The following is a 27,051-nucleotide window of genomic DNA, read 5'->3' as shown; positions in this document are numbered from 1 at the left end:
ATTACTTTTGACAATTACTAAAACAACAAGTTGTACATCAAAGACTGGAGTTCCATTTCCTCACCATTCTGTGGATGTACTTTGTGTGCAGACTGTGCTCATCTTTCAGTTGCTCTGAATTAGTTCCCTCAATGTCTCGCTTGTACTTTGGGCTAATTGCGATTACAATCATCACTTCCCTCTGTAAGCAAAAAGAGCAGAACAATGATTCTTCCAACATTTGGCTAAGACAGTGCTGTAGTTCTATTGCCAAGAATGCATTTATTCCAAGAAATATGTTTCACAAGCAGTCACAATTTGGAGATATTTTATCTTGCTCTCACAACAATTTCCATTCCTTCATGTTGAACAATAAAACAATGAGGGATTGTCAAGAGTGAGACTGCAGCTACAATATCGTGGATAGTTTCAGAAGGAACAATTCAAACTGATGATAGTCATTGCTGTCCTTTTATTGTGAATCATTTTTGATAATACATAACATACTTTCAATAAATGATCAACAAATTGTAGGTGTCAGGCTTGTCTTGGTGAAAGAACTAGAGATAACAGTGTGGAGCTAGAGGAACGCAGCAGGCCAGGCCGCATCAGAGGAGCAGGCGAGTTGACGTTTTGGGTCAGGACCCTTTTTCAGATGCTACCTGGCCTGCTGTGCTCCTCCAGCTCCACACTGTGTTATCTCTGACTCCAGCATCAGCAGTTCTTACGATCTCTTGGTAGAAGAACCATTGTCTGGCAGTTATAAGACTATGGAGCCCCAGCCCATTCTTGAGACTGGTGCAGGTAATCTAGGCTGACACTTCAATGCAGTATATGGGGTGGTGCTGCTTTTTGTCTGTTCTCTCAGCAAGGTGTATATGATACAACAGATTCATTATGAATCTCTCATCACTGATGGTTGGGAAGATAAGGGTTACATGTGGGAAACAGGCTCCCTGAATCCATCAGATTGGGTTTTGAGGCCTTAGTGACTCCTTGGAGAGGAGGTCATTTCCAAATATAACTCTTACAGCACAATTAGAGAGCCCAATTTAAATTGGACAGCTGCTGTCTGTGTCTCACCAGGGGTGGGGAAAGCCAACAGCAACACAGTAGCAGGAACTGCTGGATTCTTCAGTAACTGGTTTTCCAAAGAAACCTTCAAACTCTCTTCAGACTGTGGCCTCTTTCTCTACCATGCTGACCTCCTTAAAACTGAATGGTCAATCTTCCCCCTTCGTGGGGGCACTGTTCTCCGGTCACCAGTTTGCTTGCCTTGCAGCGGGCTAGCCTGCTGATCCAACTGGCTTCCGGATGGGAAACAGATGGGACATGATGGAATGGATAGAGATAGAGGAAGCTGATGTACTGAAAATTTTGTCAAACATTAAGATTGACAAGTCGCCAGGCCCGGATCAGATTTGTCCTCGGCTGCTTTGGGAAGCGAGAAATGCAATTGCTTCGCCACTTGCGAAGATCTTTGCATCCTCGCTCTCCACTGGAGTCGTACCTGAGGACTGGAGAGAGGCAAATGTAATTCCTCTCTTCAAGAAAGGAAATAGGGAAATCCCCGGCAATTATAGACCGGTAAGTCTCACGTCTGTCGTCTGCAAGGTGTTAGAAAGGATTCTGAGGGATAAGATTTATGACCATCTGGAAGAGCATGGCTTGATCAAATACAGTCAACACGGCTTTGTGAGGGGTAGGTCATGCCTTACAAACCTTATCGAGTTTTTTGAGGATGTGACTAGTAAGGTTGATGAGGGTCAAGCTGTGGATGTGGTGTATATGGACTTCAGTAAGGCATTTGATAAGGTTCCCCATGGAAGGCTCATTCAGAAGGTCAGGAGGAATGGGATACAGGGGAACTTAGCTGCTTGGATACAGAATTGGCTGGCCAACAGAAGACAGCGAGTGGTAGTAGAAGGAAAATATTCTGCCTGGAAGTCAGTGGTGAGTGGGGTTCCACAGGGCTCTGTCCTTGGGCCTCTACTGTTTGTAATTTTTATTAATGACTTGGACGAGGGAATTGAAGGATGGGTCAGCAAGTTTGCAGACGACACAAAGGTCGGAGGTGTCGTTGACAGTGTAGAGGGCTGTTGTAGGCTGCAGCGGGACATTGACAGGATGCAGAGATGGGCTGAGAGGTGGCAGATGGAGTTCAACCTGGATAAATGCGAGGTGATGCATTTTGGAAGGTCGAATTTGAAAGCTGAGTACAGGATTAAGGATAGGATTCTTGGCAGCGTGGAGGAACAGAGGGATCTTGGTGTGCAGATACATAGATCCCTTAAAATGGCCACCCAAGTGGACAGGGTTGTTAAGAAAGCATATGGTGTTTTGGCTTTCATTAACAGGGGGATTGAGTTTAAGAGTCGTGAGATCTTGTTGCAGCTCTATAAAACTTTGGTTAGACCGCACTTGGAATACTGCGTCCAGTTCTGGGCGCCCTATTATAGGAAAGATGTGGATGCTTTGGAGAGGGTTCAGAGGAGGTTTACCAGGATGCTGCCTGGACTGGAGGGCTTATCTTATGAAGAGAGGTTGACTGAGCTCGGTCTCTTTTCATTGGAGAAAAGGAGGAGGAGAGGGGACCTAATTGAGGTATACAAGATAATGAGAGGCATAGATAGAGTCGATAGCCAGAGACTATTGCCCAGGGCAGAAATGGCTAGCACGAGGGGTCATAGTTTTAAGCTGGTTGGTGGAAAGTATAGAGGGGATGTCAGAGGCAGGTTCTTTACGCAGAGAGTTGTGAGAGCATGGAATGCGTTGCCAGCAGCAGTTGTGGAAGCAAGGTCATTGGGGTCATTTAAGAGACTGCTGGACATGCATATGGTCACAGAAATTTGAGGGTGCATCCATGAGGATCAATGGTCGGCACAACATTGTGGGCTGAAGGGCCTGTTCTGTGCTGTACTGTTCTATGTTCTATGTTCTATGATCACAAGCTCTTGCTGTCGAATTTGGCACAAAAATGGCAACAGCTTACCCAGTCATTTATTTTATTAGTGTCTGCAAGACTTTGCTTTGCAACAGCGACCACAAGTTAGTGCCTCCTGTGAAAGTAAATGCACATCAGAAGCAGAGAGAAAACGCAGAGATGGGAAATCCCCAGGGAGCTGTTCGGCCTGAGCTCACTCACCTGCAGAATCCCATGCTGTTCACTGCAGAGCCTTTGAGGGTGGCATCAGGCTTCGCTGTCACCTTTGTTTTCAACAAAACCCCAACCAAACATCCCAGATGATGAACACCTTCACCTCAAAGGACAAAAAAGGCTGGTATTTCTTTGGCTGTAAAGTTGGTTTGTTCTATTCTGCCGTTTTGAAAGGTGTTTTGTAAAAATTCATTCATGGGATGAGGACATCACTGGCACACCAGCATTTATTACCCAACCCTAACTGCCCAGAGAGCAGTTAAGAGTCAATCACATTCCTGTGTATCTAGACTCCCTTATAGGCGAGGCCAGGTAAAGATGGTGGTTGCATTCCCTAAAGAACACCAGATGGATTTTTTTCCCTCCTGAGAAGAAACATAATGCTCTTAATTCTGGATTTTTATTGAACTTAAATTCCACCATCTGCCATGGCGGGATTCAAACCCAGGTCCCCAGAATGTCATGGTGGCTCAGTGGTTACCACTGCTGCCTCACAGTTTCAAGAACCCAGGTTTGAAAACACCTCGGGTCAACTGTGTGAAGTTTGCACATTCTCCCCGTGTCTGCGTGGGTTTCCTCCCACAGTCCAAAGATGTGCAGGTTAGGCAGATATGATTCCATGCTAAATTGCCCGTAATATTCAGGGATGTGTAGGTTAATTGAGTTATAGGGGATGGGTCTGGGTCGGATGTTCTGAGGGTTGGTGTGGACTTGTTGGGTTGAAGGGCCTGTTTCCACACTGTAGGGATTCCATGATTCAATGTTACCTGGGTTACTGGATTAACAGTCCAGCAATAATACCACTAGGCCATCGCCTCCCACAGTGCCATACAAATTTGTTATACGAATGCATGTTGTATAGTTCAAATGGAGCCAAGACCAATTCAGATCCAGAGAGGCTAATACTTGGGACCATTTGGGTCTGCTTTTTGTTGGCTGATCTCAATCTGTTGGCTAGAATTGAATCAGCCACTGTGGCCATTCAGCAGTAGACAGTGAACAGGTGCCCTCCCACCGCTCTGCACCCCCTGCAGCCTCCTCCCACCCACCCCGGTTGATTTATTTTCCTCTTTATCGCAACATGATTGAAGTCAAAGCAGTCTACCTAGTGGAAACCCGTACAGCAAGGCTGACAATTGGATCTGGGATCACTAATTCGCTGCACTGCTTTAAACCAGCAGCAGTCTGAGAGAAAAGCTATCCACTTAGAACTTTTCAAAAGGAATGTAGATAACACCTGTTCGGTTGAGAGAAATTACTTTGCATTGATTAAATCTTCAAAAATGTGTATGGTGCTACTCTGAATTTTCACGTCAAGTTGCATTTATATAAAGACTTTCACAACCAATGAAATATTTCTAAGTGACGTCGGTTACTGTTTGAGTGTACAAACACAGCAACCATTTTGCACCCAGCAAAACTCCCAGGAATAGTAATGCGATAATAATCAAACAATACGTTTTAGTGATTTTATTCCAGTTGACCAAAGTTAGTCAGGATATCGGGAACAGTACCACCTGTCCGTCCACCCATCTATTTGGAGTACCGCACCAGGATGCGAAAGGTGTCTTCCCAGCACATTGGCACTGGAGTGACTGCACAATTACCCATTCACTTCCAGGAGCGGGTCTTGGAGCCACAACCATTTAACTGAGAGGCAAAGTTTCTCCCACTGAACCAGAGCTGGCACCTTCCAAGTTCTGTATTCCAACAATGCTTCATTGTGCTGAAGTACTTACGTTAGTCAGGTAGCCTTCCATCCACTTGATGATGTCTATACCACGAACAGAGTCTTGAAAAATGTCAATCTGTTGAACAATAAGAATGCAGTTGGACGATTTAAACAAGACATTTGTAGGTTGCCCATTACCTGGAGAATCTTTAATCAAGGGTTTGCAAAGAGCCATCAAATTATGAATTGGAGGATGAGAATTCAAACAGAATCAGTTATCCTTGAGGCACAGCAGGATCGCAGTGTACTAGCAAGTAGTAAAATATAATGACAGGGCATGACTTTGAACCCATGGAGATCTCCAGGCAACATTATACACGTAGATGTAAGTTTGTTTTTGTTCTTCTTTGTGTTACTTAGAATCACTGAAAGTTACAGCACTGAAGGAGGCCATTTACCTGTGCTGGCTAGATCCATACTTCAGTTTTTTTGTCCCAAACTCTGTAATTTCCCCCTGCTCACAGATATGTCCAATTTGCTTTTATAACAGCCCACAGAAACAGTTTCCACAACCTGTTCTGGTAGTCTGTTCTAGATCTTAAACATCACCCAAACAAAAAAAATAAAATCTCCTAATCCTCCATATGGATTTTGAGTCCATGACCTTGGGATATCGACCAACTCACTAGGCAGTATAGATTTTCTTTACCCCGCATAATAAAACTTTCTCACCATCTTGAATTAGTCATTTTATAAATGCCTCTGTTTTAAGGAGAACATCCCTTACATGACCAGAACTTCTGCATAACTGAAGTCTGTTGTTCCTGATGGACCATTTCTGTCCTTTGTTCACATTTACATCTTTTCCAAAAGTGTAGTGTCCTCAGACGCTGCAGCAGAGCCTAACCAGATGTTATAGGGAATTCTAGAATGACCACTTAGCTTTTATTCCATAAGAACATAAGAGGCAGGAGCAGAAGTAGGCCATTCAGCCCATCAAGTACACTCTGCCATTCAATGAGATCATGGCTAATTTGATAATCCTCAACAACAATTTCCTGCCTTTTACCCAGAACATTTGATTTCGTTATGGACTAAAAATCCATCTATCTCAGCCTTAAATGTATTTAACAACCCAGCTCCTACAGTCCTTTGTGGTAAAGAATTCCACAGGCTCACTACTCTCTTCAGAAAATAAAACTTTCCTCATTTCAATATTACCCTTTGGTGCCAGACTTTCTGACAAGGGGAAGCAACTGTCCTTTTGGGTACAATTTCTCTCCTTATAACTACAAGTAACCAATGTCATTTTTAACCACTCCATCAGCTTGCCATCCCAGTTAAAAGGACTTGTGTAAATGGGCACCAGGGTCCCCTGCTCATCTACTCTTTTTTCAAATCTTCACTTTTATATGATATAGTCTCTCTGGGTGAAGGTGCTCCCATTCCTTGATACTGAACTGGATCTGCCATAGTCCTGCCCATTTCATCATCCTGTCTATGTTGTCCACAAGTCTATAATTATCTTCATTATGATTTCCTACTTGACCAAGTACCCTACCATTGGAAACATAATAATGCAGCTCCTCATATCTGGCTCCAAGCCCTAACTGAAAAAAAAGACAAGGAATACTGGGTCTAAAGCTGGTCCATCCTTGGGGAAAACAACTGCAAGCCTCTACCCTCTGTGAAAATATCCATCCGGTACAACGCTTGTTTCTTATCACTGAATTTTTGTATGTATACTGTTACTTAACTCTTACTTCCTCAGACATTAATCTTCTTTCCTTATTTGTAATGTAAAGACATTTGGTTAGATTCCAAAAGCTTCAAAATTCTCCGTCTGTGAAAATTAGACAAATAAAACAACCAGAGCTGCTCGTCAATATTGCTTCCTACACTGGTTCTTCAGGAAGACTATGTATGATAAAGGTAAAGTCACTATAGTCCTGTCCAGCCATTGGGCTGCTCCCTCATTTGCGAGAAACAGCTTGTGATGGTTTAACCTGTGGGTCACCATGCCTCAGGCATGGGGCAAGGCTGACAAGTTGGGACCTTTGTCAGAGGAATAACTGGTGTGTAATTGGCCTAGGAGCATTACTTACTGCTGTTTCAAAACCGTTAACACGCAGGAAGTTCACAAAGATACGAATTTCATTAGCTGTGTCCACAGAGTAAGTAACGAATACCTTTCCTATAAAAGAAACAGTGTCTTCAGATAATCCACTCAACTCATTGTGCTTCCATTATGGTTATCAAAACATCAGTCAAACCCAGAAAGATGTGATTTACAAGTCAGAGCAATAACAGAAGTAACAATGTTTTACTTTGTATGTGAGTGAGGAGAAGGAACCTGTATTTGTATAGCATCTTTCTTGACATCTGTAATTCAAATGCTTTACTATCAATGGAATGACTTGAGATTGCAGTCACTGATATAGAAACAAACCGAGCTGCCCGTTTGTACACTGCAAGATCTCACTTGCAGTAATATGTGGCCAGATACTGGGCCAGGTTTAACGGGGGCATCAGTGAGGGCAGTCAAGTTTACTTGTACTGTCCACCTACTGACCTCACCAATGCCTTTGAGTCATTCTGATGTTGGGTCTCGTTTAAAAAGCCATAGCAATGTGCCCGAGCGTGGTCACGTCATGCTGGTCTGGCCTGTCCCTTGATAGGACAAATTATTTCAATCTGGAGCAAGAAAGCCAATGAGGAAAGGGCTTGCTCTGATTTTAGGTAGTCCCCCTGCACCTTAGAACATAGAACATAGAACAGTACAGCACAGAACAGGCCCTTCAGCCCACAATGTTGTGCCGACCATTGATCCTCATGTATGCACCCTCAAATTTCTGTGACCATATGCATGTCCAGCAGTCTCTTAAATGTTCCCAGTGACCTTGCATCCACAACTGCTGCTGGCAACGCATTCCATGCTCTCACAACTCTCTGTATAAAGAACCCGCCTCTGACATCCCCTCGATACTTTCCTCCAACCAGCTTAAAACTATGACCCCTCGTGTTAGCCATTTCTGCCCTGGGCAATAGTCTCTGGTTATCAACTCTATCTATGCCTCTCATTATCTTGTATACCTCAATTAGGTCCCCTCTCCTCCTCCTTTTCTCCAATGAAAAGAGTCTGAGCTCAGTCAACCTCTCTTCATAAGATAAGACCTCCAGTCCAGGCAGCATCCTGGTAAACCTCCTCTGAACCCTCTCCAAAGCATCCACATCTTTCCTATAATAGGGCGACCAGAACAGGACGCAGTATTCCAAGTGCGGTCTAATCAAAGTTTTATAGAGCTGCAACAAGATCTCACGACTCTTAAACTCAATTCCCCTGCTAATGAAAGCCAAAACACCATATGCTTTCTTAACAACCCTGTCCACTTGGGTGGCCATTTTAAGGGATCTATGTATCTGCACACCAAGATCCCTCTGTTCCTCCACACTGCCAAGAATCCTATCCTTAATCCTGTACTCAGCTTTCAAATTCGACCTTCCAAAATGCATCACCTCGCATTTATCCAGGTTGAACTCCATCTTCCACCTCTCAGCCCTTCTCTGCATCCTGTCAATGTCCTGCTGCAGCCTACAACAGCCCTCTATACTGTCAACGACACCTCCAACCTTCGTGTCATCTGCAAACTTGCTGACCCATCCTTCAATGCCCCCATCCAAGTCATTAATAAAAATTACAAACAGTAGAGGCCCAAGGACAGAGCCCTGTGGAACACCATTCACCACTGATTTCCAGGCAGAATATTTTCCTTCTACTACCACTCGCTGCCTTCTGTTAGACAGTCAATTCTGTATCCAGACAGCTAAGTTCCCCTGTATCCCATTCCTCCTGACCTTCTGAATGAGCCTACCATGGGGAACCTTATCAAATGCCTTGCTGAAGTCCATATACACCACATCCACAGCTCGACCCTCATCAACTTTTCTAGTCACAATCTCAAAGAACTCGATAAGGTTTGTGTGAGGCATGACCTTCTACGTTAAGAACTCTCTGAGTGTCTCCTATTGACGAGAGGACAGTGACAGAAACAACAGACTTACTTAATGCATCTGGCAGGTTCACAGTTCGCACAGTGCCCTGTCCATCAGTGCTGCTGGTGGAAATGTCTCTTGTGTTGTTGTAGGGGATAGGATAAGCACAGGCAATGTGATCTCTCTCATGTAGAGGTAGCCCATCATGCTGAGGGACAACAGCAGCCATATGTCCAGCTGCCTCACAACACAAATCTCTGGCATTTACACAACTGGGATTCCTAAGGCGAAAAAAAAGCAGAATTTCATTGACAACAGAGGTACCTTAATCTCATCCCTTTATTCAGAATACGGACTGAAGCAATTTATGCATATTTTTACCATACTTTCTAGGCTTACTTAAGTGCCAGTCTTTATCAATGGAAATTCACAGGGGATGCGCATCCAGGGATGAATCATTAACTGAATTTTTGTTAGTGCCAGCTGGAGATAATCTGTGCACATGGCAATGCCATTGATGTACCAGCTGTCAGATCCGTAAAGTTAGGCCCAGATTTGGATTCATTGGCTAATGCTGTGTGGCGGTGCCCTGGTTAGGATTTTCCAGCTTGTGAAAGAATCTCCTGGACAGAAATTTGCACCCTCCCAAGGTCAGAAGCCTCTTGGATCTTGCTGCAATCCAGCTTCTGACTGATCTGTCGGTGGGCATTCTACTGCAATTACAATGCTGGAACTGGAGGTGCTGGAAACCGGCAGAGCCTGGCATCTCCTGGACACGGCAGCACCACAGTACAGCAAAACACGTCTTGGCTCCTTTGCTGGTGCACAACGTGTGCTCCGGTAGAGCACACCCTCGGTGATCCCACGGTCCATCACTTCAGTTGTTTAGACGAACGTGATGCTGACAAACGCATTAATAATCCAAAAGGATGCAGAAAGTTTTGGATGAATCTCAGAATGGTTTTTGCGTAGAAAGAGGCTATTTGACCCAGCATGTCTGCATCGCCCCTGTGAGTGAGCTTTACAATTCGAATGCCGTGCTCCTCATAACCCTGTGCATTATGTCTATTCAATTACCATCTCATGACTTCCTGAATGCCTCAATTAAAACAAACTGTACTGTACATCCAAGAAGTGCATTCAGAGCCCAATGCTTATTGTGTGAAAAAGCTTTCCTCTCAGATTGCATTTCCCCTTTTGTTGAAAATTAGCTTGAATCTGTACCCACTTGTTCCTGATTCTTTTATGAGTGAGAATAGCTTCTTCCCATTTATTCTGTTGAAACCCTTCATTTCTTTGAAAACTTCATTCCAAACTTCTCTCCTTAGCTTTCTTCTCTCTGAGGAAAATGGTTCTAAGTCCTCCAGTGTATCTTCATTCCTGGAACCAATCATGTGAACATCTTCTGCACCCTCTCCAATGCATTCACATCCTTCCAGAAGTGTGCAGACTACTCCAGCTGAGGTCTAACTAGTGTCTTTTGCAGGTTCAGCATCCTCAATATTCTCCTCATTCTTGTACTCTGTACCTATAGCAATAACACCTAGAATATTGCCTGCTTTATTAACTGCTCTCCCACCCATCCTATCATATTTAATAACATATGCATGCATACCCTCTAGTCATTCTGCTCCTGTACAGCCTTTTAGTTAGTGTCCTTTATTTTATTTTGTCTCTCCATGCTCTTTCTACTGAAATGTATCACCTCACACTTTTCTGTACTGAACCTCATCTGTCACCTATCTGCCATTGCAACAACTTGTCAATGTCCTTTTGAAGTTCTGCTCTGTCCTCTTTACAGTTCCAAGTTTTATATCATCTGCTAACTTTGAAATTATGCCATCTATCAAGGCCTACATCACTCAAATATATAATCAGTATGACATCCACATCCTGGTGAACTGCTTTCCTCTCAGCTGAAAAATACCCATTAACCATTACTCTGTGGTTCTTATAACTTGGCCAATTCTGTGTCTGTGCTGCTGCTGTTCCTTTTATCCCATGACCCATAACTTTGGTGACAAGCCGATTGTGCAACACAGGCCCAAATGCCTTTTGGAACTCTATGTAAAAACACATTGACAGTGTTTCCCTCATCCACCGTCTCTGAACTTGATTAAAGAAAACTCCAGTGAGTCAGTTGAACACTATTTTCCCTAAACAAATCCATTCTGGCTCTCCTTAATTAACTTGCATTGGTCTCCATGACTGTTAATTCTAATCCAAATTATTGTTTCTCATAATTTCACTTCCTTGGTGGTGGAACTGACTGTTATGTAATTGCTGGGCTTTTCTTGAATGAAGCGTAATGCGAGAGACAATTATGTTTCACAGTTCAGGACAGCTTTACAGCATTATGCTCTTATTTAGGTGTTTCACTGTCCTCTGCTTTTCATTCCTTAATTTTCTGTTAAATTCAGGTCATTCTGTCAATGTTCTATCTTTTATGCATGCTTCCTTTTTCATTTTGATGGGAAAAAGAAGCCCTTTCACAAAACTTTCTTTCAGTCTATTCATTTGTAAGAAAAACTAACTCTTGGCTGCCATTTCAGACCAACTGGGCTTCCTGCTCACACACGCACAGCACCTAGGGGAGTTGGCCAATGCTCAGCTATATTACAGATGGATGATCGAAGACTAATGTAAATATATCAGACGCTTACCAAGAAAATACTGTACTTTAAAAAGAATGTTGCAACATAACTTAATCTAACATTCTTTTAAAAGAACTACTGCAATCGTTTTGCAAATTTTTACATAGTCTAACTTTGTAGAGAAGTGCTGTTGAAGAAGATGAAAGCCTGAATAATTTTGTTGTGGCAATATTCATTTGGATTAAACAAAGCAAAAAGATTGAGAGAACATTCAACAAGCTGATGTTACAAAACTCTTGGCAATCAACTTGGAATGACAGTTTTGAGTGTCACTTTGCACAGTTTCCAATTTGAGGCTTGCCAAGGCATCAGGGCTGAGGTATCTTGGGAGAAATTTAGGACAACATTGTTGTCTGAAGAACAGAAAAAAAGCCTGCACTGCACAGTGGGCCCACCTGAAATGTCAAGAGGGGTGTTTATATCACAGGGCTTCAATTTACACAATAAAAAGGTGCCTAATTCTCAGCACAGGCAATTGTGAAACAAGAGAAGGTGCCTATTATAGACTAAGAGAGGCATCAGCCTGAATTTCATTAGCTGGCCCCTTGACATTGCCATTTCATTAGAAGGAGGTGCTTATCTGCTTGATATGATACAGAGAGATATGCATGTTGCTGCACAGTGTGAATGCACCCATGTTGCAGAATGGCAACAGCATGTCGAAGAAATCATTCCGTTAACTTGGGAACAACAGATGTAAAAGAACCACGCTGAATGGCTGCAAGAGCATCCTTCCTGCTGGCCTTTCTGAAGGAGATTGCCAATCTATTTTTCATGAGCTTTCTGAGACTTAGTTTGTGCTGTGGGCCTGGGAGCATTAGGAATTGTGTTAATTGCAACTGCGCAGACACATTATCAAAGTTCATTTCTTTCAAAACCTTCCAATTACTAGGGAGGCAGTGGTTTATGCACCCTGACTATATACCCCTACTCCACCCCCAACTGATCCAATGATTTGATTTATTGTTGTCACATTTACCTAAGTATGATGAAAAGTTTTGTTTTGCAAGCAGTACAGGCAGATCATAACATACAAGGATATGCAGATCATTGGGTGTTTAGACAGAGTGAGGTATACAAGGTTACAACTGCACAGGAGTGCACAAAAGCAAGATCAACATTAGGTTTGAAATTAGAGAGGCCCATTCAGCAGTCCAATAACAGCATGGAAGAAGCTGCTCTTGAATCTGTTGGTTACATGTGTTTAAGCTTCTGTATCATCTGCCTGATGGAAGAGGTTGGAAAAGAGCATTACCAGGGTAGGAGGGGTCTTTGATGATGTTGGCTGCCTTTCCATGGCAACAAGAAGATGGAGCCCATGGCTGGCAGATTGGTTTGCTTGATGGACTAGGCTGCGTACACAACGTTCTGTTGCTTCTTACTGGGCAGAGCAGTTGCCCTTCCAAGCTGTTATGCAACACGACATGTGTCTGGCTGGAAGAGATACCCACTGGCTCCAGTCACATTTCCAGTTCCAGAATGACTTAGAAACATGGAAGCAAAGAAAATAGGAATAGCAGTAGGTTGTTCAGCCAATCAAGCCTACTCCCCATTCAATATGATCATCAACTCTATACCCTGTTCTTGTTTTAGCCCCTTACCCTTTGATCCCTTTACCCTAAGCACTGTATCTAACTCCGTTTGCAAAATATTCAGAGTTTAGCCTCAATTGCTTTCTGTGGAAGAGACTTGCCATGCACTGTTCTGTGGGTGAAGACATTTCTCCTCATTTCAGCCCTCTATGGCAGACCCCATATCCTTAGACCGAGACTTTTGGTTCTGGACTCCCTGGTATGATGAAGGTGGATAATATAATTAATCATATTACAGCCATGAGACTTGGGTGGATGGGAAAGGCAAGTGCTGTTGCAGAAGCCTGTATAGTTCTGAAAGGCTGAGGAGTGCATTAAGCACCACTCAATATAAAGATGCCACATGGGAAGGGGAACAGGCAGGGAACAGCTTTGGATCACAAAGGTGCAAGACCTATCAGTGAAGCCTCCTTCATTGTTTCAGTAACAATGTATAGTATACCAATTTAACTTGTATGTATTTGCTCTCATACAGTATACTACATAATACCATAAGACATAAGAACAGAAGTATGCCATTCAGCCCATCGAGTTTGCTCCACCATTCAATGAGATCTTGGCTGATCTGCTAATCCTCACTCCGATTTCCTGCTCTTTCTCTACAATCCACGATTCCCCTACCAATTAAAAATCTGTCTCTCTCAGCCTTGGATATAGTAATGACCCATCCTAACAGCCCTCTGCGGTAAAGCATTCCACAGATTCACGCTCCTCTGGGAGAACAAGTACATCCTCATCTCTGTTTGAAATGTACCACTCACTAATCTGACATTATGCTCTCTGGTCCTAGACTCTCCTAGAAAGGAAAACAACATTTATACATCTACTCTTATAAGCCCCACAAGAATCTTTTATCTTTCAATAAGGTCATCTCTCCTTCTGCTAGTTTCCAATGAGTACATGCCAAACCTACTCAATCTCTACTCTTAAGACAATTCGACCTGGTACCAGCCTACTGAATGCTTTCTGGATTGTGCATCTTTTCCCAGATAAGGTGTCCAAAACAGCATTCCAGGTGTGGTCTGATGTGTGGGTATATAGTTTGAGCAAAACGTCCCCACTTTTATACTCCATTCCCTTTGAAATAAAGGAAAACATTTCATTTGCATCTTGTTTAAGACAAATGCCTCTTCTCATTAGACTGTACTTCCTCTATCACACTGGACTAAGGACACCCTAGAAGTCCCTGCCAAGTGGTAGCAAATCTACTAGATGGACTTTGCCTCAATGATAAGCTGGGGTGAGGATCCATCTAATGACAGGTCACTGGTGAGGAGCTAATTTTCTAGCTCAAAGATTTTCAGTCAATGACGAGTCTGTACACACTCGTGCTTCAGAAGATATTCTCCTGTGCACTGATGATTGTACTCTGAGCCAGACCTTCTGACTTGGAATGTCTCAGTCTGACAGGTAGCCTGGCATCCTGCAGTGTAAATGTCAGTAAGTGTGGTGAACTGATCAGTGATGGACAGCAGGGAGGCTGAGCAATTCCCCCACATCACCTGCACAGATTTGGAAAAGTATCCTCAGCATGAGGCCATAGTTAAAAAGATCTGCTTTCTAATTTGTGAAAGATACTGGATGGCTCAGTGTGCAGCACTGTTGACTCACACTGCCAGGTATCCAGGTTCAATTCTATCCTCATGAGACCATCTGTGTGGAGTTTGCACATCCTCTCCACTGTCTGCACGGCTTTCCTCCCACAGTCCAAAGATGTGCAGGTTCGGTGGATTGGCCGTGGTAAATTGCCTATAGTGTGCAGGCTAGGTGGATTAGTGAGGGGAAATCCAGGGTTACAGGGATAAGGTGGGGGGGGGGGGGGGTGGGGGGGTGGAGAATGCTCTTTTGAGAGTTGGTGTGGCCTTGATGGGCTGAATGGCCTGCTTCCATGCTGTAGGTATTCTATGATTCTAAAGATACTGAGGGCCAAGTGCCTTGAGAGGGGAGGGAATGCTGGCTACGAAAACATGGATGAATAGGTGATGCTGTGAATAATATAATATCAGACTGCCACAGGGCTGTGCCAAACGTTATTTACTCAAAAAGTATGTTCTTATTTAGTTTATGCATGATTCGGATCCTGGTCTGATACATCATATAAAAAGGTGCTGCACCATTCAGTTCTATTGTTCTGTTTTAAAGGTGGTTACTGCAGTTGAGTTTTTATGTTAACAGCTAAAGCCGCATCTGGGTTAACACATGCACAACACACTGAACTCAGAAGTCAAATGGACATTTTCACTTGATACCAAAGTCCGGTAAGATAACATCAGAGTTTCTTTATCTCCTAAACACACTGTAGACTGGTACACTAGGTGCTACATTTCTAAAACAAAATAGTGACACATATAGTAAAAGATTGAAAAGTACAGTCTAAGTTTTATAGTGATTTTCCAGGAATGTCTTGTTAAAACGTTACACCAGTACCTAACATAGTTACTGATTTTTGGAAATTCTAAGTTGCTGAAAGCTGTACTGGTAAAGATACGATCTAATTCTGTCAGGCTAGTGCCCAGATTCAGTGTACAATGTACAACAGTCGTTGAGCTGGCTGAACTCAACTGGACTGCAGCTCAAGTAGTCCTGGTCAAAGGAAGAACCATCCAGGGTGCTGGCCTTGGATAGTGGGCTGTACACCATCAAGGGAATGGTCTTCAAAAGGGTGACACGTGTTAATGCTTGGGCTCATACTTGGAGAGTGGCACTTTGGGCAGAGCATATAGACCAAGCAGTGAATCTACACCGCCCAGGAACAAGTGCTTCCAGCAAAGGTCATGTTGTAAAAAATAATGATTTTAGCCCTCTACCTTTCTTCACCACATAGTGGCCTATTGATCTTTCATGTCATCAGCAAATACAGCAACCATCCAAGTTATAGATATATATTGTAAATAGTTGCGGTCCCAACATTTATTCCTGTGGTATTCCACAAGTTGCAGCTTACCACCCCAAAAATAACCCATTTTGCTTTCTTCTTTTGATGTTAATTTGAATAATTTTATCAACTTGTATTTTACAGTAAGAATATGGTAAGACACAGTGAAAAGCTTTCATTTTCTTTTAACTTAATGTCACCATCTACACCGGGAACATTTAATTTGCAGATAACTTTGACGTTGCACGTTATAAAATGCTTTCTGGAAATACAAGTATTCAACATTTTCTTACCAGCCTTTATTGATCTTGTTTTTAATTTCTCAACTCCAATAAAATAGTTCAACAAGACATCCTTCTCACAAAACCATACTGACTCGTCCTTACATTGCATTGAGATTTTCTAAGTATCCTGCTGTTTTAACAAGCCTCCAGTTTCCTTGATTCTGTCTCCCTCCCTTCTCAAATACAGGAGGTACGTCCAAATTTTCCAATCTAGTATGATATTTCCAGAATATCAGGAATTCTGGAAAGTTACCATCATTACCATAACTAACGCAGCAGCCATTTCCTTTAAAACCTTATAATATAGACCATTTGGTCCTGAGGACTTGTCAGCCAGATTTCCAGCTGAATTTGTCCAGATCTAACAACTTTTCATAATGTTTTGTGATTGTTTTAAGTTCCTCTTGTATTTCACTTCTTGATGACAAGTGCTTATGGGATGTTATTTATGACTTCCAGCTGAAAGATGAACACATGCTATCTATTCAACACATCTTCAATTTCCTTATTTCCTGTTAATTACTGACACTCACTTTAGTTACTCTTTTCCTTTTTAATTACATTTACAAACTTTCTTTTTACATTCTCTACTTTTCTGTTTAGTTTTCTTATTCCAATTACTTTGGTAAACTTTTTGCTCGTTTTTAAATTCTGCCCAATTTTCTGGCCTGATGCTAATCTTTGCAGAATTGTAAACTTTTTTCTTTCAATTTGATGGTAGCCCAATTTCTGTAGACTCACATTCTCCACCCTCAAACTGAATGTGAGGTTCAATCCTGTTGTGATTAGTGTCAGCTAGAGGTTCCCCTATTAATCAATTAATTCTGTCTCATTGCACATTAAAATGTCCTCCTCTCTGGTTGGATTTTAAACATACTGTTTTAAGAAAATGTCCTGAATACACTCCATGAATTCATATTCCAGACTACCTTTGCCAATTGGAATCAACCAATCTGAATGTTGATTAAAATTGCCCATACCTTTCTCACTGCCTCTAATGTTTCTTAATGTGGGATCTCTCTTACATTGTAATTATTGTTAGGGAACCACAAAGTATTGCTAATTGCTAAATTTATCTTTACTAATTCTTAATTCTGCAAAACTGATGCTACATATTGGTCTTTACAACTAAGGCAGTCCTAAGGGAGTTGCTGGTATGGTGATAGTGTCACTGGAGTACTTATGTGGAATCCCATGCCAATCGCCATGCCAGGTGGTAAAATGAGAATCCAACAAAATGTGGAATTAGATAAAGCGAGTCTCATGGTGAATAGTTAAACATCTGTGAAGTGCGTTAAAAATCCATGTGGTTCACTACAGGAAATCTGCCATCATTATCCAGTCTGGCCAACTTGTAGTTGACACATAACTTCCCCTGAAATGGCCTTGTGCTGTGATTGTAACGAGGTCAGCCAGCGGGACCTCATAGAATATGAGTTCCCTGACTGGAGCTGTTACTCTCGTCTAATCAGGGAGCCCTGGCTGACATAAAAGTGCTGAAATGCTCTGGTGCCTGACTCTGTAAAAGGCAGTCAAGGACAGTTCATGTGTAAATTGAGGGAGACTTGTTGACTCGCCCCTGGAGAGCTATTTCACTTAGCAAGCCTTGCTCAATTGTATGAAGGTGCTGAGAAGCCTAAATACAAAAATGAAACTGCATAGAACATGTGGCACTGGCCCACACCTAAAACAAAACAGCAAATGTGGCCCTATTAATCCTGCAAAGTCATCCTTAGCAACATCTGAGGGCTGTCTCACGGACTAGTCAAACAAGACCTTGACACAGTCAGACTCACAGAATCAAACCTTACAGACAATCGCCCAGGCCCTGCCATCACCATACCTGGATACATTCTGTCCCATAGGGCAGGACAGATCTATTCATTGTTGGAAAAGAGCTGCTTCGGGAGTCAATGATGTCTCTGAACCCCATACAATCTCATGGCATAATTCAAATGTGGACAAGGAAATCTGTCACCCCAACCACCTTCCTCCCTCAGATGATGAATTGGTGCTTCTCCGTGTTCAACAACACTTGGAGGAAGTACTGAGGATGGCAAGGTCACAAAATGTACTCTGGGTAGGGGTTTTCAATGTCCGTCACCAAAAGTGGCTTGGCAGCAGTACTACTGATCGAGCTGGTCGGGTCCTAAAGGACATCGCTGCTCGACTGGGTCTGCGGCAGGTGGTGAGGGAACCAACGAGAGGGAAAAATATATTTGACCTCATCCTTACTAATCTGCTAGCTGCAGATGCATCTGTCCATGACAGTACTGGTAAGAGTGACCATTGCACAGTCCTTGTGGAACAATATTTCATCCTCACTTTAAGGGTACTTGGGGGTACTTGTAGTTGAAACACAGAAAACTAGTACACAGATGCTGCAGGTAAGCAGGAAGGGTTCTGGAATGCTCGCCCTTATTTCAAAGGGGTTGTAATATCAGAGTAGAGAGGTCTTACTACAACTGTACTAGGTGCTGGTGAGCCCACATCTGGAGTTTTGGTCCCCTTATTTAAGGAAAGTTATTGTTTCATTGGAGCCAGTTCAGGGAAGGTTCACAAGGATGATCCATGGTATGGACAGATTGCCTTATGAGCAAAGGCTAAACAGGTTTGGACTCTACTCACTGGAGTTCAGAAGAATGAGAGGCGATGTCTTTAAAACACGCAGGACTCTTAAGGGGCTTGACGGGGTAAATGCTGAGAGGAGATTCCCCACATGGGAGGGTCTAGGACTGGGGAAACACAGTCTCAGAATTAAGTGGTGCCGATTTAAGACTGAGACGAGGAGGAATTTCTTCTCTAGCAGGGTTGTGAACCTTTGGAACTCCTTGCCACAGAAAGTGGCGCAGCAGAGTTCTTGTAAATATTTAAGGCTGAGATAAAAACGTTTTTGATCTGTCAGGGAATAGAGCGTTAAGGGGAAAATGCAGGAAAGTGGACATGAGGAATGTCAGATCAGGCATGATCCCATTGAATGGTGGTACAGGCTTGAGAAGACAAATGGCTAAATCCTGTTCCTATTTCTTATGACTTTATGGATAACCTCCAGCATATTCCATGGCCCTACCAGCATATTTAATGGGACTGACTTCGAACAGATCTAGTAACTCAATACCGCACATCCATGAGGCTCTGTAGGCTATCTGATACATCAGAATCATACCCCAACACCACATGCAAGCTCATGACCTGCATATCCTCTATTCTACCATTACCACAGGAGGCACAATTTTAATCTGGAAGGCAGGAAGTATTGAGGGAGATAACAGTGTGGAATTGGAGGAACACCGCAGGCCAGGCAGCATCAGAGAAGCAGGAAAGGTGACGTTTCAGGTCGGGACCCTTCTTCAGGAATTGAGGGAAACCTTTTTCACCCACAGGGTGGAGCAAATCTAGAAAGCACTGCCTGGGAGGATAGTTAATGCAGGAAATTTCAAAACCTTTAAAAAAACTATAATTTGATCGATTGATTGATTGTCATGTGTACCTAAGCATGGTGAAAAGCTTTGTTTACGAGTAGTACAGGCATTTCATAGTAAGCAAGGACATATGGATCATTGGGTGAGAAAAAAAACTAGACATATGCATACAGGTTACATTGCACAGGCTGTGTACTAGGCAAGGCCAGCATTAGTTAATGATAGAGAGTCCATTCATCTGTCGAATAGTGGTAGAAAGGAAGCTGTTCTTGAACCTGTTGGTGCATGTGTTCAGGCTTCTGTATCTTCTGCATGATGGAAGAGGTTGTAGGTGGTCATTACCAGGGTGGGAGGAGTCTTTAATGATGTTGGCCACCTTTCTGTGGAAGCGAGCTGCGTAAATAGAGTTCATGGATGGGAGGTTGGCTTCCATGATGGTCTGGGCTGTGCACACAACCTTCTCTAGTTTCTTAGGTCCTGTGCAGAGCAGTTGCCGTATCAGGCTGTTATGCACCCGGACAGTATGCTTTCAACGGTGTATCTATAGAGGTTGGTGAGGATCCTTATGGACATGCCAAATTTCCTGAGCTGCCTGAGGAAGAGGAGGCGTTGCTGTGCCTTATTGACTGTTGCATTTACGTGGGAAGCCCAGGACAGGCCATCAATTATCGTCACTCTGAAGAACTTGATGCTCTTCAGCCTCTCAGCATCAATTCCGTTCATGTAGATGGGGGCGTGTTCTCCTCCTTTCCTGCTGAAGTCAATGATCAGTTGATAATGGGAACTGCAGATGCTGGAGAATCCAAGATAATAAAATGTGAGGCTGGAGGAACACAGCAGGCCAAGCAGCATCTCAGGAGCACAATGATCAGTTCTTCAGTTTTGCTGACATTGAGAGAGTGGTTGTTCTCATTGCACCAGGTCAAAAAGCCCTGGATCTCATTTCTGTATTTCGACTCGATGTTTTTTGATATCCATCCTGCCATCGTAGTGTCGTCAGCAAACTTGTAGATGTCACTCACCTGGAATTTGGCAACACAGCCATTGGTGTAAAGGCAGTGCAGTAGGGGACCGAGGACGCATCTTTGGGGGTCTCCAGCGTTGAGCGTTATTGTGGAGGGGGTGCAGTGGTCTATCTTCACTGCTTTCGGTGTGTGGGTCAGAAAGCTGAGGATCCAGTTGCCGGGGGCAGAGCTGAGACCAAAGTCTTGGAGTTTTGAGATCAGTCTGGAGGGGATAATGGTGTTGCAGGTGGAGCTGTAGTCAATGAGCAGGAGTCTGACGTACCATCCTTGTTGTCTAGAAGTTCCAGGGATGAATGCAGAGCCAGGGAAATGGCATCCGCTGTGGATTTGTTATGTCAGTGGGCAAACTGTACGGGATCGAGGCAGGTGGGGAGACTGGAGTTGATGTGGGCCATGACCAGCCTCTTGAAGAACTTCATGATTATTGAGGCCAGAGCTATTGGGCAGTAGTTATTAAGGCTAGTAAGTGGCAAGTAATAGTTATGCCACATAAATGCCAGGTAATGACTATCTCTAACAAGAGAGAACCTCACCATTTCCCCTTGAAGGTCAGAGGCATTACCATCTCTAACTCCTTCACTGGCAACATCAACCATTAATCAGCAATTGAACAAGTCTAATTACATAAATATTGTAGATGCAAGAGCAGCTCAGAGGCTAGGAGTCCTATATTAAGTAACTCATCTCCTAACTCCCCAAAGCTTGTCCATCGTCTGGAAGATACTGGCCAGGAGTGTGAGGAAATACTCCCCAATTGCTTGAATGTGAGAGACAGGAAGAAGCATGCTTCATATTCACATTCTCCCTCACACTTGCACATACATTTATACATACGGATTTGGAAAAGAATGAAAAGTAAAAAAAAATTGGAAACAAACAGAAAGGGATAAGAATGTGAAATTCAACTAACTGTACTCACCCATATACTGGTCCTTGTGATGGCACTTGGATGAAGTTGCCTTGTGCTCCTCCACTATAAGGATATCTTGCCAAGTACATGGGAGTAGAGTTAATCAGTCTGCATCCATATGATTGAATGGGTGACACCTCACTCACAGGGGCATCTTGGTTATATCTCATGGGTACAGGAAAGGGACCATGTTGATATGCCTTATTGTAGCACTGTTTACAGTTGCAGGCTTGAGGAGGGACACTCACACCATCTAGTAACATAGACATGGAAAAACAAATTGAGACTTAATTGGATAATAGTTGCATTGGATGAATCTCTTGAAACTACTTATCAGGATAAAAATTGTTTTCATTGATGTGGCTGTGGAACCACCCTCACACCTGACTCTCATTCTCCCCCTTTCACACCCTCTCTCCAAATGCAAGGCCCATTCTAGGTACACAGGTAGTTTACTGAAGAGTCCACTGTTTCTTTGCAAGTGCAGAAGAGGTCAGGGCCGTGCTATGAACTTGAGAACATCATTGTCCAGGAGGAACTTGCTGTTACATATCTCCAGAAGGGCCAGCCTTCCAGCAATGGCGAGGCAGAGTCAAACACTGAATGATGCAAAGTCAAGCACAGAATTCTCACTACCTCAAACAAGCTATACGGGTCTTAGGAGAACAAGGAAGGACAGCTCAGAGAAGCATGAATTTAGTAATATTTATTAGTCAACCAGTGTAAAATGAGTCCCCTTATCTTGTAAAACAGTGGCCATCCTCTCCTCAGTACCTTTGCCTAACCTACAATAGAAAGCTTGATAGGCAGAGATTCAGAGCTACCAAGCTCTACACCAGTGCTTGATGGGAAAGTCTATTACAGTACTGACAATACCTATCACTATGCCACTATGCAAATTCAACTGGCCAAGGTCTATGCCTATGGGCTGCCTGCAGAGAATTATTTTCATGTGATGTATTTATGGCAGGTTCTTGCATCTGCAAGTATGCAAATTACCTGCAGAAACCATGAACTTATCTGGCAGGGACTGGCCAAGGTTTCAAATGCTCATGGTGTCTCAGAGTTGCAGCAACAGCTTACTCCTGACTATAGTGGAACTTACTCTTTCTAACATCATCCAAACAAAGAATGAATACTTCATTCTTCTTCCCTGTAACAATGTGGCTGAAGACTATTGTTAGATAGAACTGGAAACTGAGATAGATGCTAATTCCGGGGAGAATTGGATAGCTCGTATCTGTTCAGTAAAGATAATGATGCTTGGTGCAGCACTGATTATCATTGTCACGTGAATACTGATACCTTGCTGGGCATGTTTCTAACATTCAGTCTTTCAAAACAATGGATTTAGCTGGCCGTGTGATTTATACTCCACAGCATCACAACAGAAATGATTTGCTAATTGTACAGTTGGGAAATTTCTAAGCAATCAGGGTGACAGATTAGATGCGAACATGAATGTTTGCACACAGTCCTATCTCCACCTGAACTTGCCCTAATCCATCAAACACCGACAGGCTGTTAGTCCTTTTTCTGTTCCCCATGAAATGGTACAACTCTGAATTTCCAGCTTCAAGGCATTTCAACCCCCTATCACAAAGCTCAGGAAATGACATTAAATTGTTTGACTCCTTTCAAAAAGCTGTGATCGACTGCTGGAGGAAATCAAGTCATCTAAAGTGTTCCAGTAGCGGATTAAGGAAAGATTTATATTTAAGTATTGTGGTATCACCTCTCTGAGAACCAGCTTCAAAACATGCTTCACAGAAGGTACAATTTTCAAGAAGCAGAGAGTACATAAACATTCAAAGTTGGCATCACAAATTGAGAATCACAAAAGCTGACGTTTCGGGCCTAGACCCTTCATCAGAGCCGAAACGTCAGCTTTTGTGCTCCTGAGATGCTGCTGGGCCTGCTGTGTTCATCCAGCCTCACATTTTATTATCTTGGATTCTCCAGCATCTGCAGTTCCCATTATCTCTGATACAAAATGAGAATGCTGTTTAAAGAGCTGGGGGGATCCTTTGCTTTAGAAATTGAGATGGGAGAGTACAAAAGGAAAGCAACTATACACTGTTGTAAATCACTAGCTAGATCATAGATCGAATGTTAGGTGGTGGGAGGCATGTTAACTTGTCAGTGGGTCTTCTATCAATATATGTTAAAAGCTCATTGCCTGCATCTGGAATACTGAACACCGGCTTTATTACTAGTTCACAGTTGTCCTGGGCTGAATGGAATTTCCATTTTGAACAAATTTTGGGTGGCACAGTGGCTGAAAGTGCCAGAGACCTTGGTTCAATTCCAGGCTCGGGTGACTGTCTGTGAGGAGTTGCACATTGTCCCTGTTTCTGCGTGGGTTTCCTCCGGGTGCTCCGGTTTCCTCCTGCAGTCCAAAAATGAAGGAATACAGGGTTACAGGTGGGTGGGGATGGGTGGTATTCTCTTCAGAGGGTCAATGTGGATTGCATGGGTCAAACGGTCTGCTTCTGCACCGTAGGGATTCAATGATTCTATGAAAGCAAGGCAACAGCCAGAATTGAGGGGGCTAAACAGCTAGAAGGTTGGAAAGCCTTTAGGTGAAAAGATATGACAATTGCTTCAGAGACAGTTGGAATTGCAGATAAGAACTAGGAGCAGGAGTAGGCCGTTCGGCCCCTCGAGCCCGCTCTGCCATTCAATAAGATCATGGCTGATCTTTTTGTGGACTCAGATCCACTTACCCATGTTCTCACTGTATCTTTTAATTCCTTTACTGTTCAAAAAAAAAAATCTACCTTAGCTTTAAAAACGTTTACTGAAGTAGCATCAACTACTTCACTGGGCAAGGAATTCCAGTTCCTTCTCAATTCAGTCCTAAATCTGCTCCCTCTATTCTTGAGGCTATGCCCTCTTGTCCTAGCTTCACCTGCCAGTGGGAACATCCTCTCTACTTCTATCTTATCTGTTCCCTTCATAATTTTATATGTTTCTATAAGATCAACCCCCCTCAATCTTCTGAATTCCAATGAATATAATCCCAATCTACTCAGTTTCTCCTCATAAACCAACGCCTTCAACTCCGGAATCAAACTAGTGAACCTCCTCTGCACCCCCTCCAATGCCAGTACATCCTTCCTCAAGTAAGGAGACCAAAATTGCACACAGTACTCCAGGTGTGGCCTCACCAGCACCTTGTACAGATGCAACATAACCTCTCTGCTTTTAAACTCAATCCCTTTAGCAATGAAGGACAAAATTCCATTTGCCTTCCTAATTACTTGTTGTACCTGCAGACCAACCTTCTGTGATTCATGGACAAGGACACCCAGGTCCCTCTGCATAGCAGCATGCTGCAACATTTTGCCATTCAAGTAATAATCCCTTTTACTATTACTCCTACCAAAATGTATGACTTCACATTTATTTACATTGTATTCCATCTGCCAGACCTTTGCCCACTCACTCAATGTATCTATGTTCCTCTGCAAAGTTTCACAGTCCTCTGCACACTTTGCTCTGCCACTCATCTCAGTGTCATCCGCAAACTTTGACACCCTACACGTGGTCCCCGACTCCAAATCATCTGTATAAATTGTAAATAATTGTGGTTCCAACACCAATCCCTGAGGCACACCACTAATCACTGATTGTCAGCCAGAAAAGCACTCACTTATCTCCACTCTTTGCTTCCTGTTAGTCAAACAATCCACTATCCATGCTAATACCATAACACCATGCATCCTTATCTTATGCAGCAGCCTCTTGTGCGGCACCTTATCAAAGGCCTTTTGGAAATCTAGGTTCACCACATCCACTGGGTCCCCATTGTCCACCTCGCTCGTAATGTCTTCATAGAATTCCAAAAGATTTGTCAAGCATGGCCTGCCCTTCATGAACCCATGCTGCGTCTGCCCAACGGAACGATTTCTATTTCTTCCTTGATAATAGACTCAAGCTTCTTCCCCACTACAGAGGTTAAGGTCTATAATTCCCCATCTTTTGTCCACCTCCCTTTTTAAACAGTGGCATCACATTTGCTGTTTTCCAATCTTCTGGGACTGCCCCAGAGGTCAGCAAATTTTGGAAAATTACCACCAGTGCACCTGCTTTTTTTCCTCCCATCATCTCTTTTAGTACCCTGGGATGCATTCCATCAGGACCAGGAGACTTATCAATCCTTAGCTCCATTAGCTTGCCCAACACTACCTGTTCCATAATAATGATTGTTTCCAGGTCCTCACCAACCTTCATCTCTTTGTCAATTACTGGTATGTTATTCGTGTCCTCCACCATGAAGACTGATACAAAAATGTGGAGTCGGAGATAACACAGTGTGGAGCTGGGGGAACACAGCCGGCCAGGCAGCATTAGAGGAAGAGGAAAGCTGATGTTTCGGGTCGGGACCATTCTTCAGAAAGGCTTATCTACGACAACTGCTTATTGCCAGCATAGTGGTAACGTCACTGGATTAGTAATCCAGACACCTGCTTAATGCCGTGGGGACAAGGGTTCAAACCCCACAGTGGGTATCAGTGGAACTGAAATTCAGTGACTAAATGACATCTCAAGCTATTGTCACAATGGTAACCATAAGACTACCAGGTAAAAGTCCACCTGAGGATTAACTGATTTTCTTTCACAGGAGGAAATCTGCTATCCTAACCTGGTCTGATATTCACGTGACTTCAGACCCACGGTAATGGACGTCAGTTCTGTTACTTGTGAGGTCTTTGATCTGCATGCACTGCTGTTGTCCTTCTCAGCAGCTTATACAGCTCAATGTAGACCATAGATGAGGAATTAAAGAGCAGCAACCTGTTCTCCACAGAAGGTAGTGAAATGTAAGGAATAGAGGAAAGACCAGCCTCAGCACTGGGTCTACATGCAGATGGTTACCTCCTGGGCCTGCCATCAGCACTGTTGCCTCTGAAGGCTGGGTCACTGCTGACACTGGCATCTTCCTGGAACAAGTTCCCCAGTCCAGTGATGTAGGCGTGCATGCATCGTCAGTGGCTGCAGGTATCTCCACAGCCCTGCATTTCTACATCTCCAGCTCTTTCCATGTTCCCAACCAGAGAGTTAATGTGACTTGTGTTTAGCTGGGATGATTATCTTCAGATGCCATTAAGTGGTGTTACCCAAATAAAGACGCCTCTTTTTTCATGTTGAAAATCCTTGGGCTTTGGTGGGAAACAGGAAGCCATACAGAAATGTACACTTCCTAAACAGTGTTACCAGAGTACGCCAGTTTACTAGAGTATTAAAAACTAAAACTAAAACAAAGTTGCTGGAAAATCTCAGCAGGCCTGGCAACATCTGTGAAGAAAAAATCAGAGTTAATGTTTTGGGTTTTGTTCCTGTTTATTTTTGTTCCTGAATCACAGCATCCACAGTTCTTTTGATTTTAATTGAAGACTGAAAACAGGCTAACTCATGTTCCTATATTCCTATCAACCACTGAGAGATTCAACAAAAGTGAACTTTGTAATATCAATGTTGTCTT

The 27,051-nt window shown here is 43.2% G+C and overlaps 1 protein-coding gene across 5 annotated transcripts in view; it reads right to left on the bottom strand.

The window, feature by feature from the left end:
* Positions 1–27,051, bottom strand: part of traf3ip2a (TRAF3 interacting protein 2a) — a 95,693-nt gene that overhangs the window by 17,953 nt on the left and 50,689 nt on the right. For 4 of the 5 annotated variants that reach the window (XM_048530263.2, XM_048530260.2, XM_048530262.2 and 1 more), the window contains 5 exons: positions 21,573–21,816; positions 8,871–9,082; positions 6,914–7,002; positions 4,876–4,944; positions 65–181 (listed from right to left, as the gene is read on the bottom strand). In XM_048530263.2, coding sequence (XP_048386220.1) covers positions 65–181; positions 4,876–4,944; positions 6,914–7,002; positions 8,871–9,082; positions 21,573–21,733 — 648 coding nt within the window. In that variant the 5' untranslated portion in view covers positions 21,734–21,816. Of the gene's footprint in view, positions 1–64; positions 182–4,875; positions 4,945–6,913; positions 7,003–8,870; positions 9,083–21,572; positions 21,817–27,051 lie in introns of those variants that run through there. The other variant, XM_048530264.2, reaches the window with a different exon arrangement.

The sequence above is a fragment of the Stegostoma tigrinum genome, chromosome 4, assembly GCF_030684315.1.
Source record: "Stegostoma tigrinum isolate sSteTig4 chromosome 4, sSteTig4.hap1, whole genome shotgun sequence".
In the NCBI taxonomy this organism is placed as follows: domain Eukaryota; kingdom Metazoa; phylum Chordata; class Chondrichthyes; order Orectolobiformes; family Stegostomatidae; genus Stegostoma; species Stegostoma tigrinum.
This window is presented reverse-complemented; position numbering and strand designations above follow the sequence as displayed.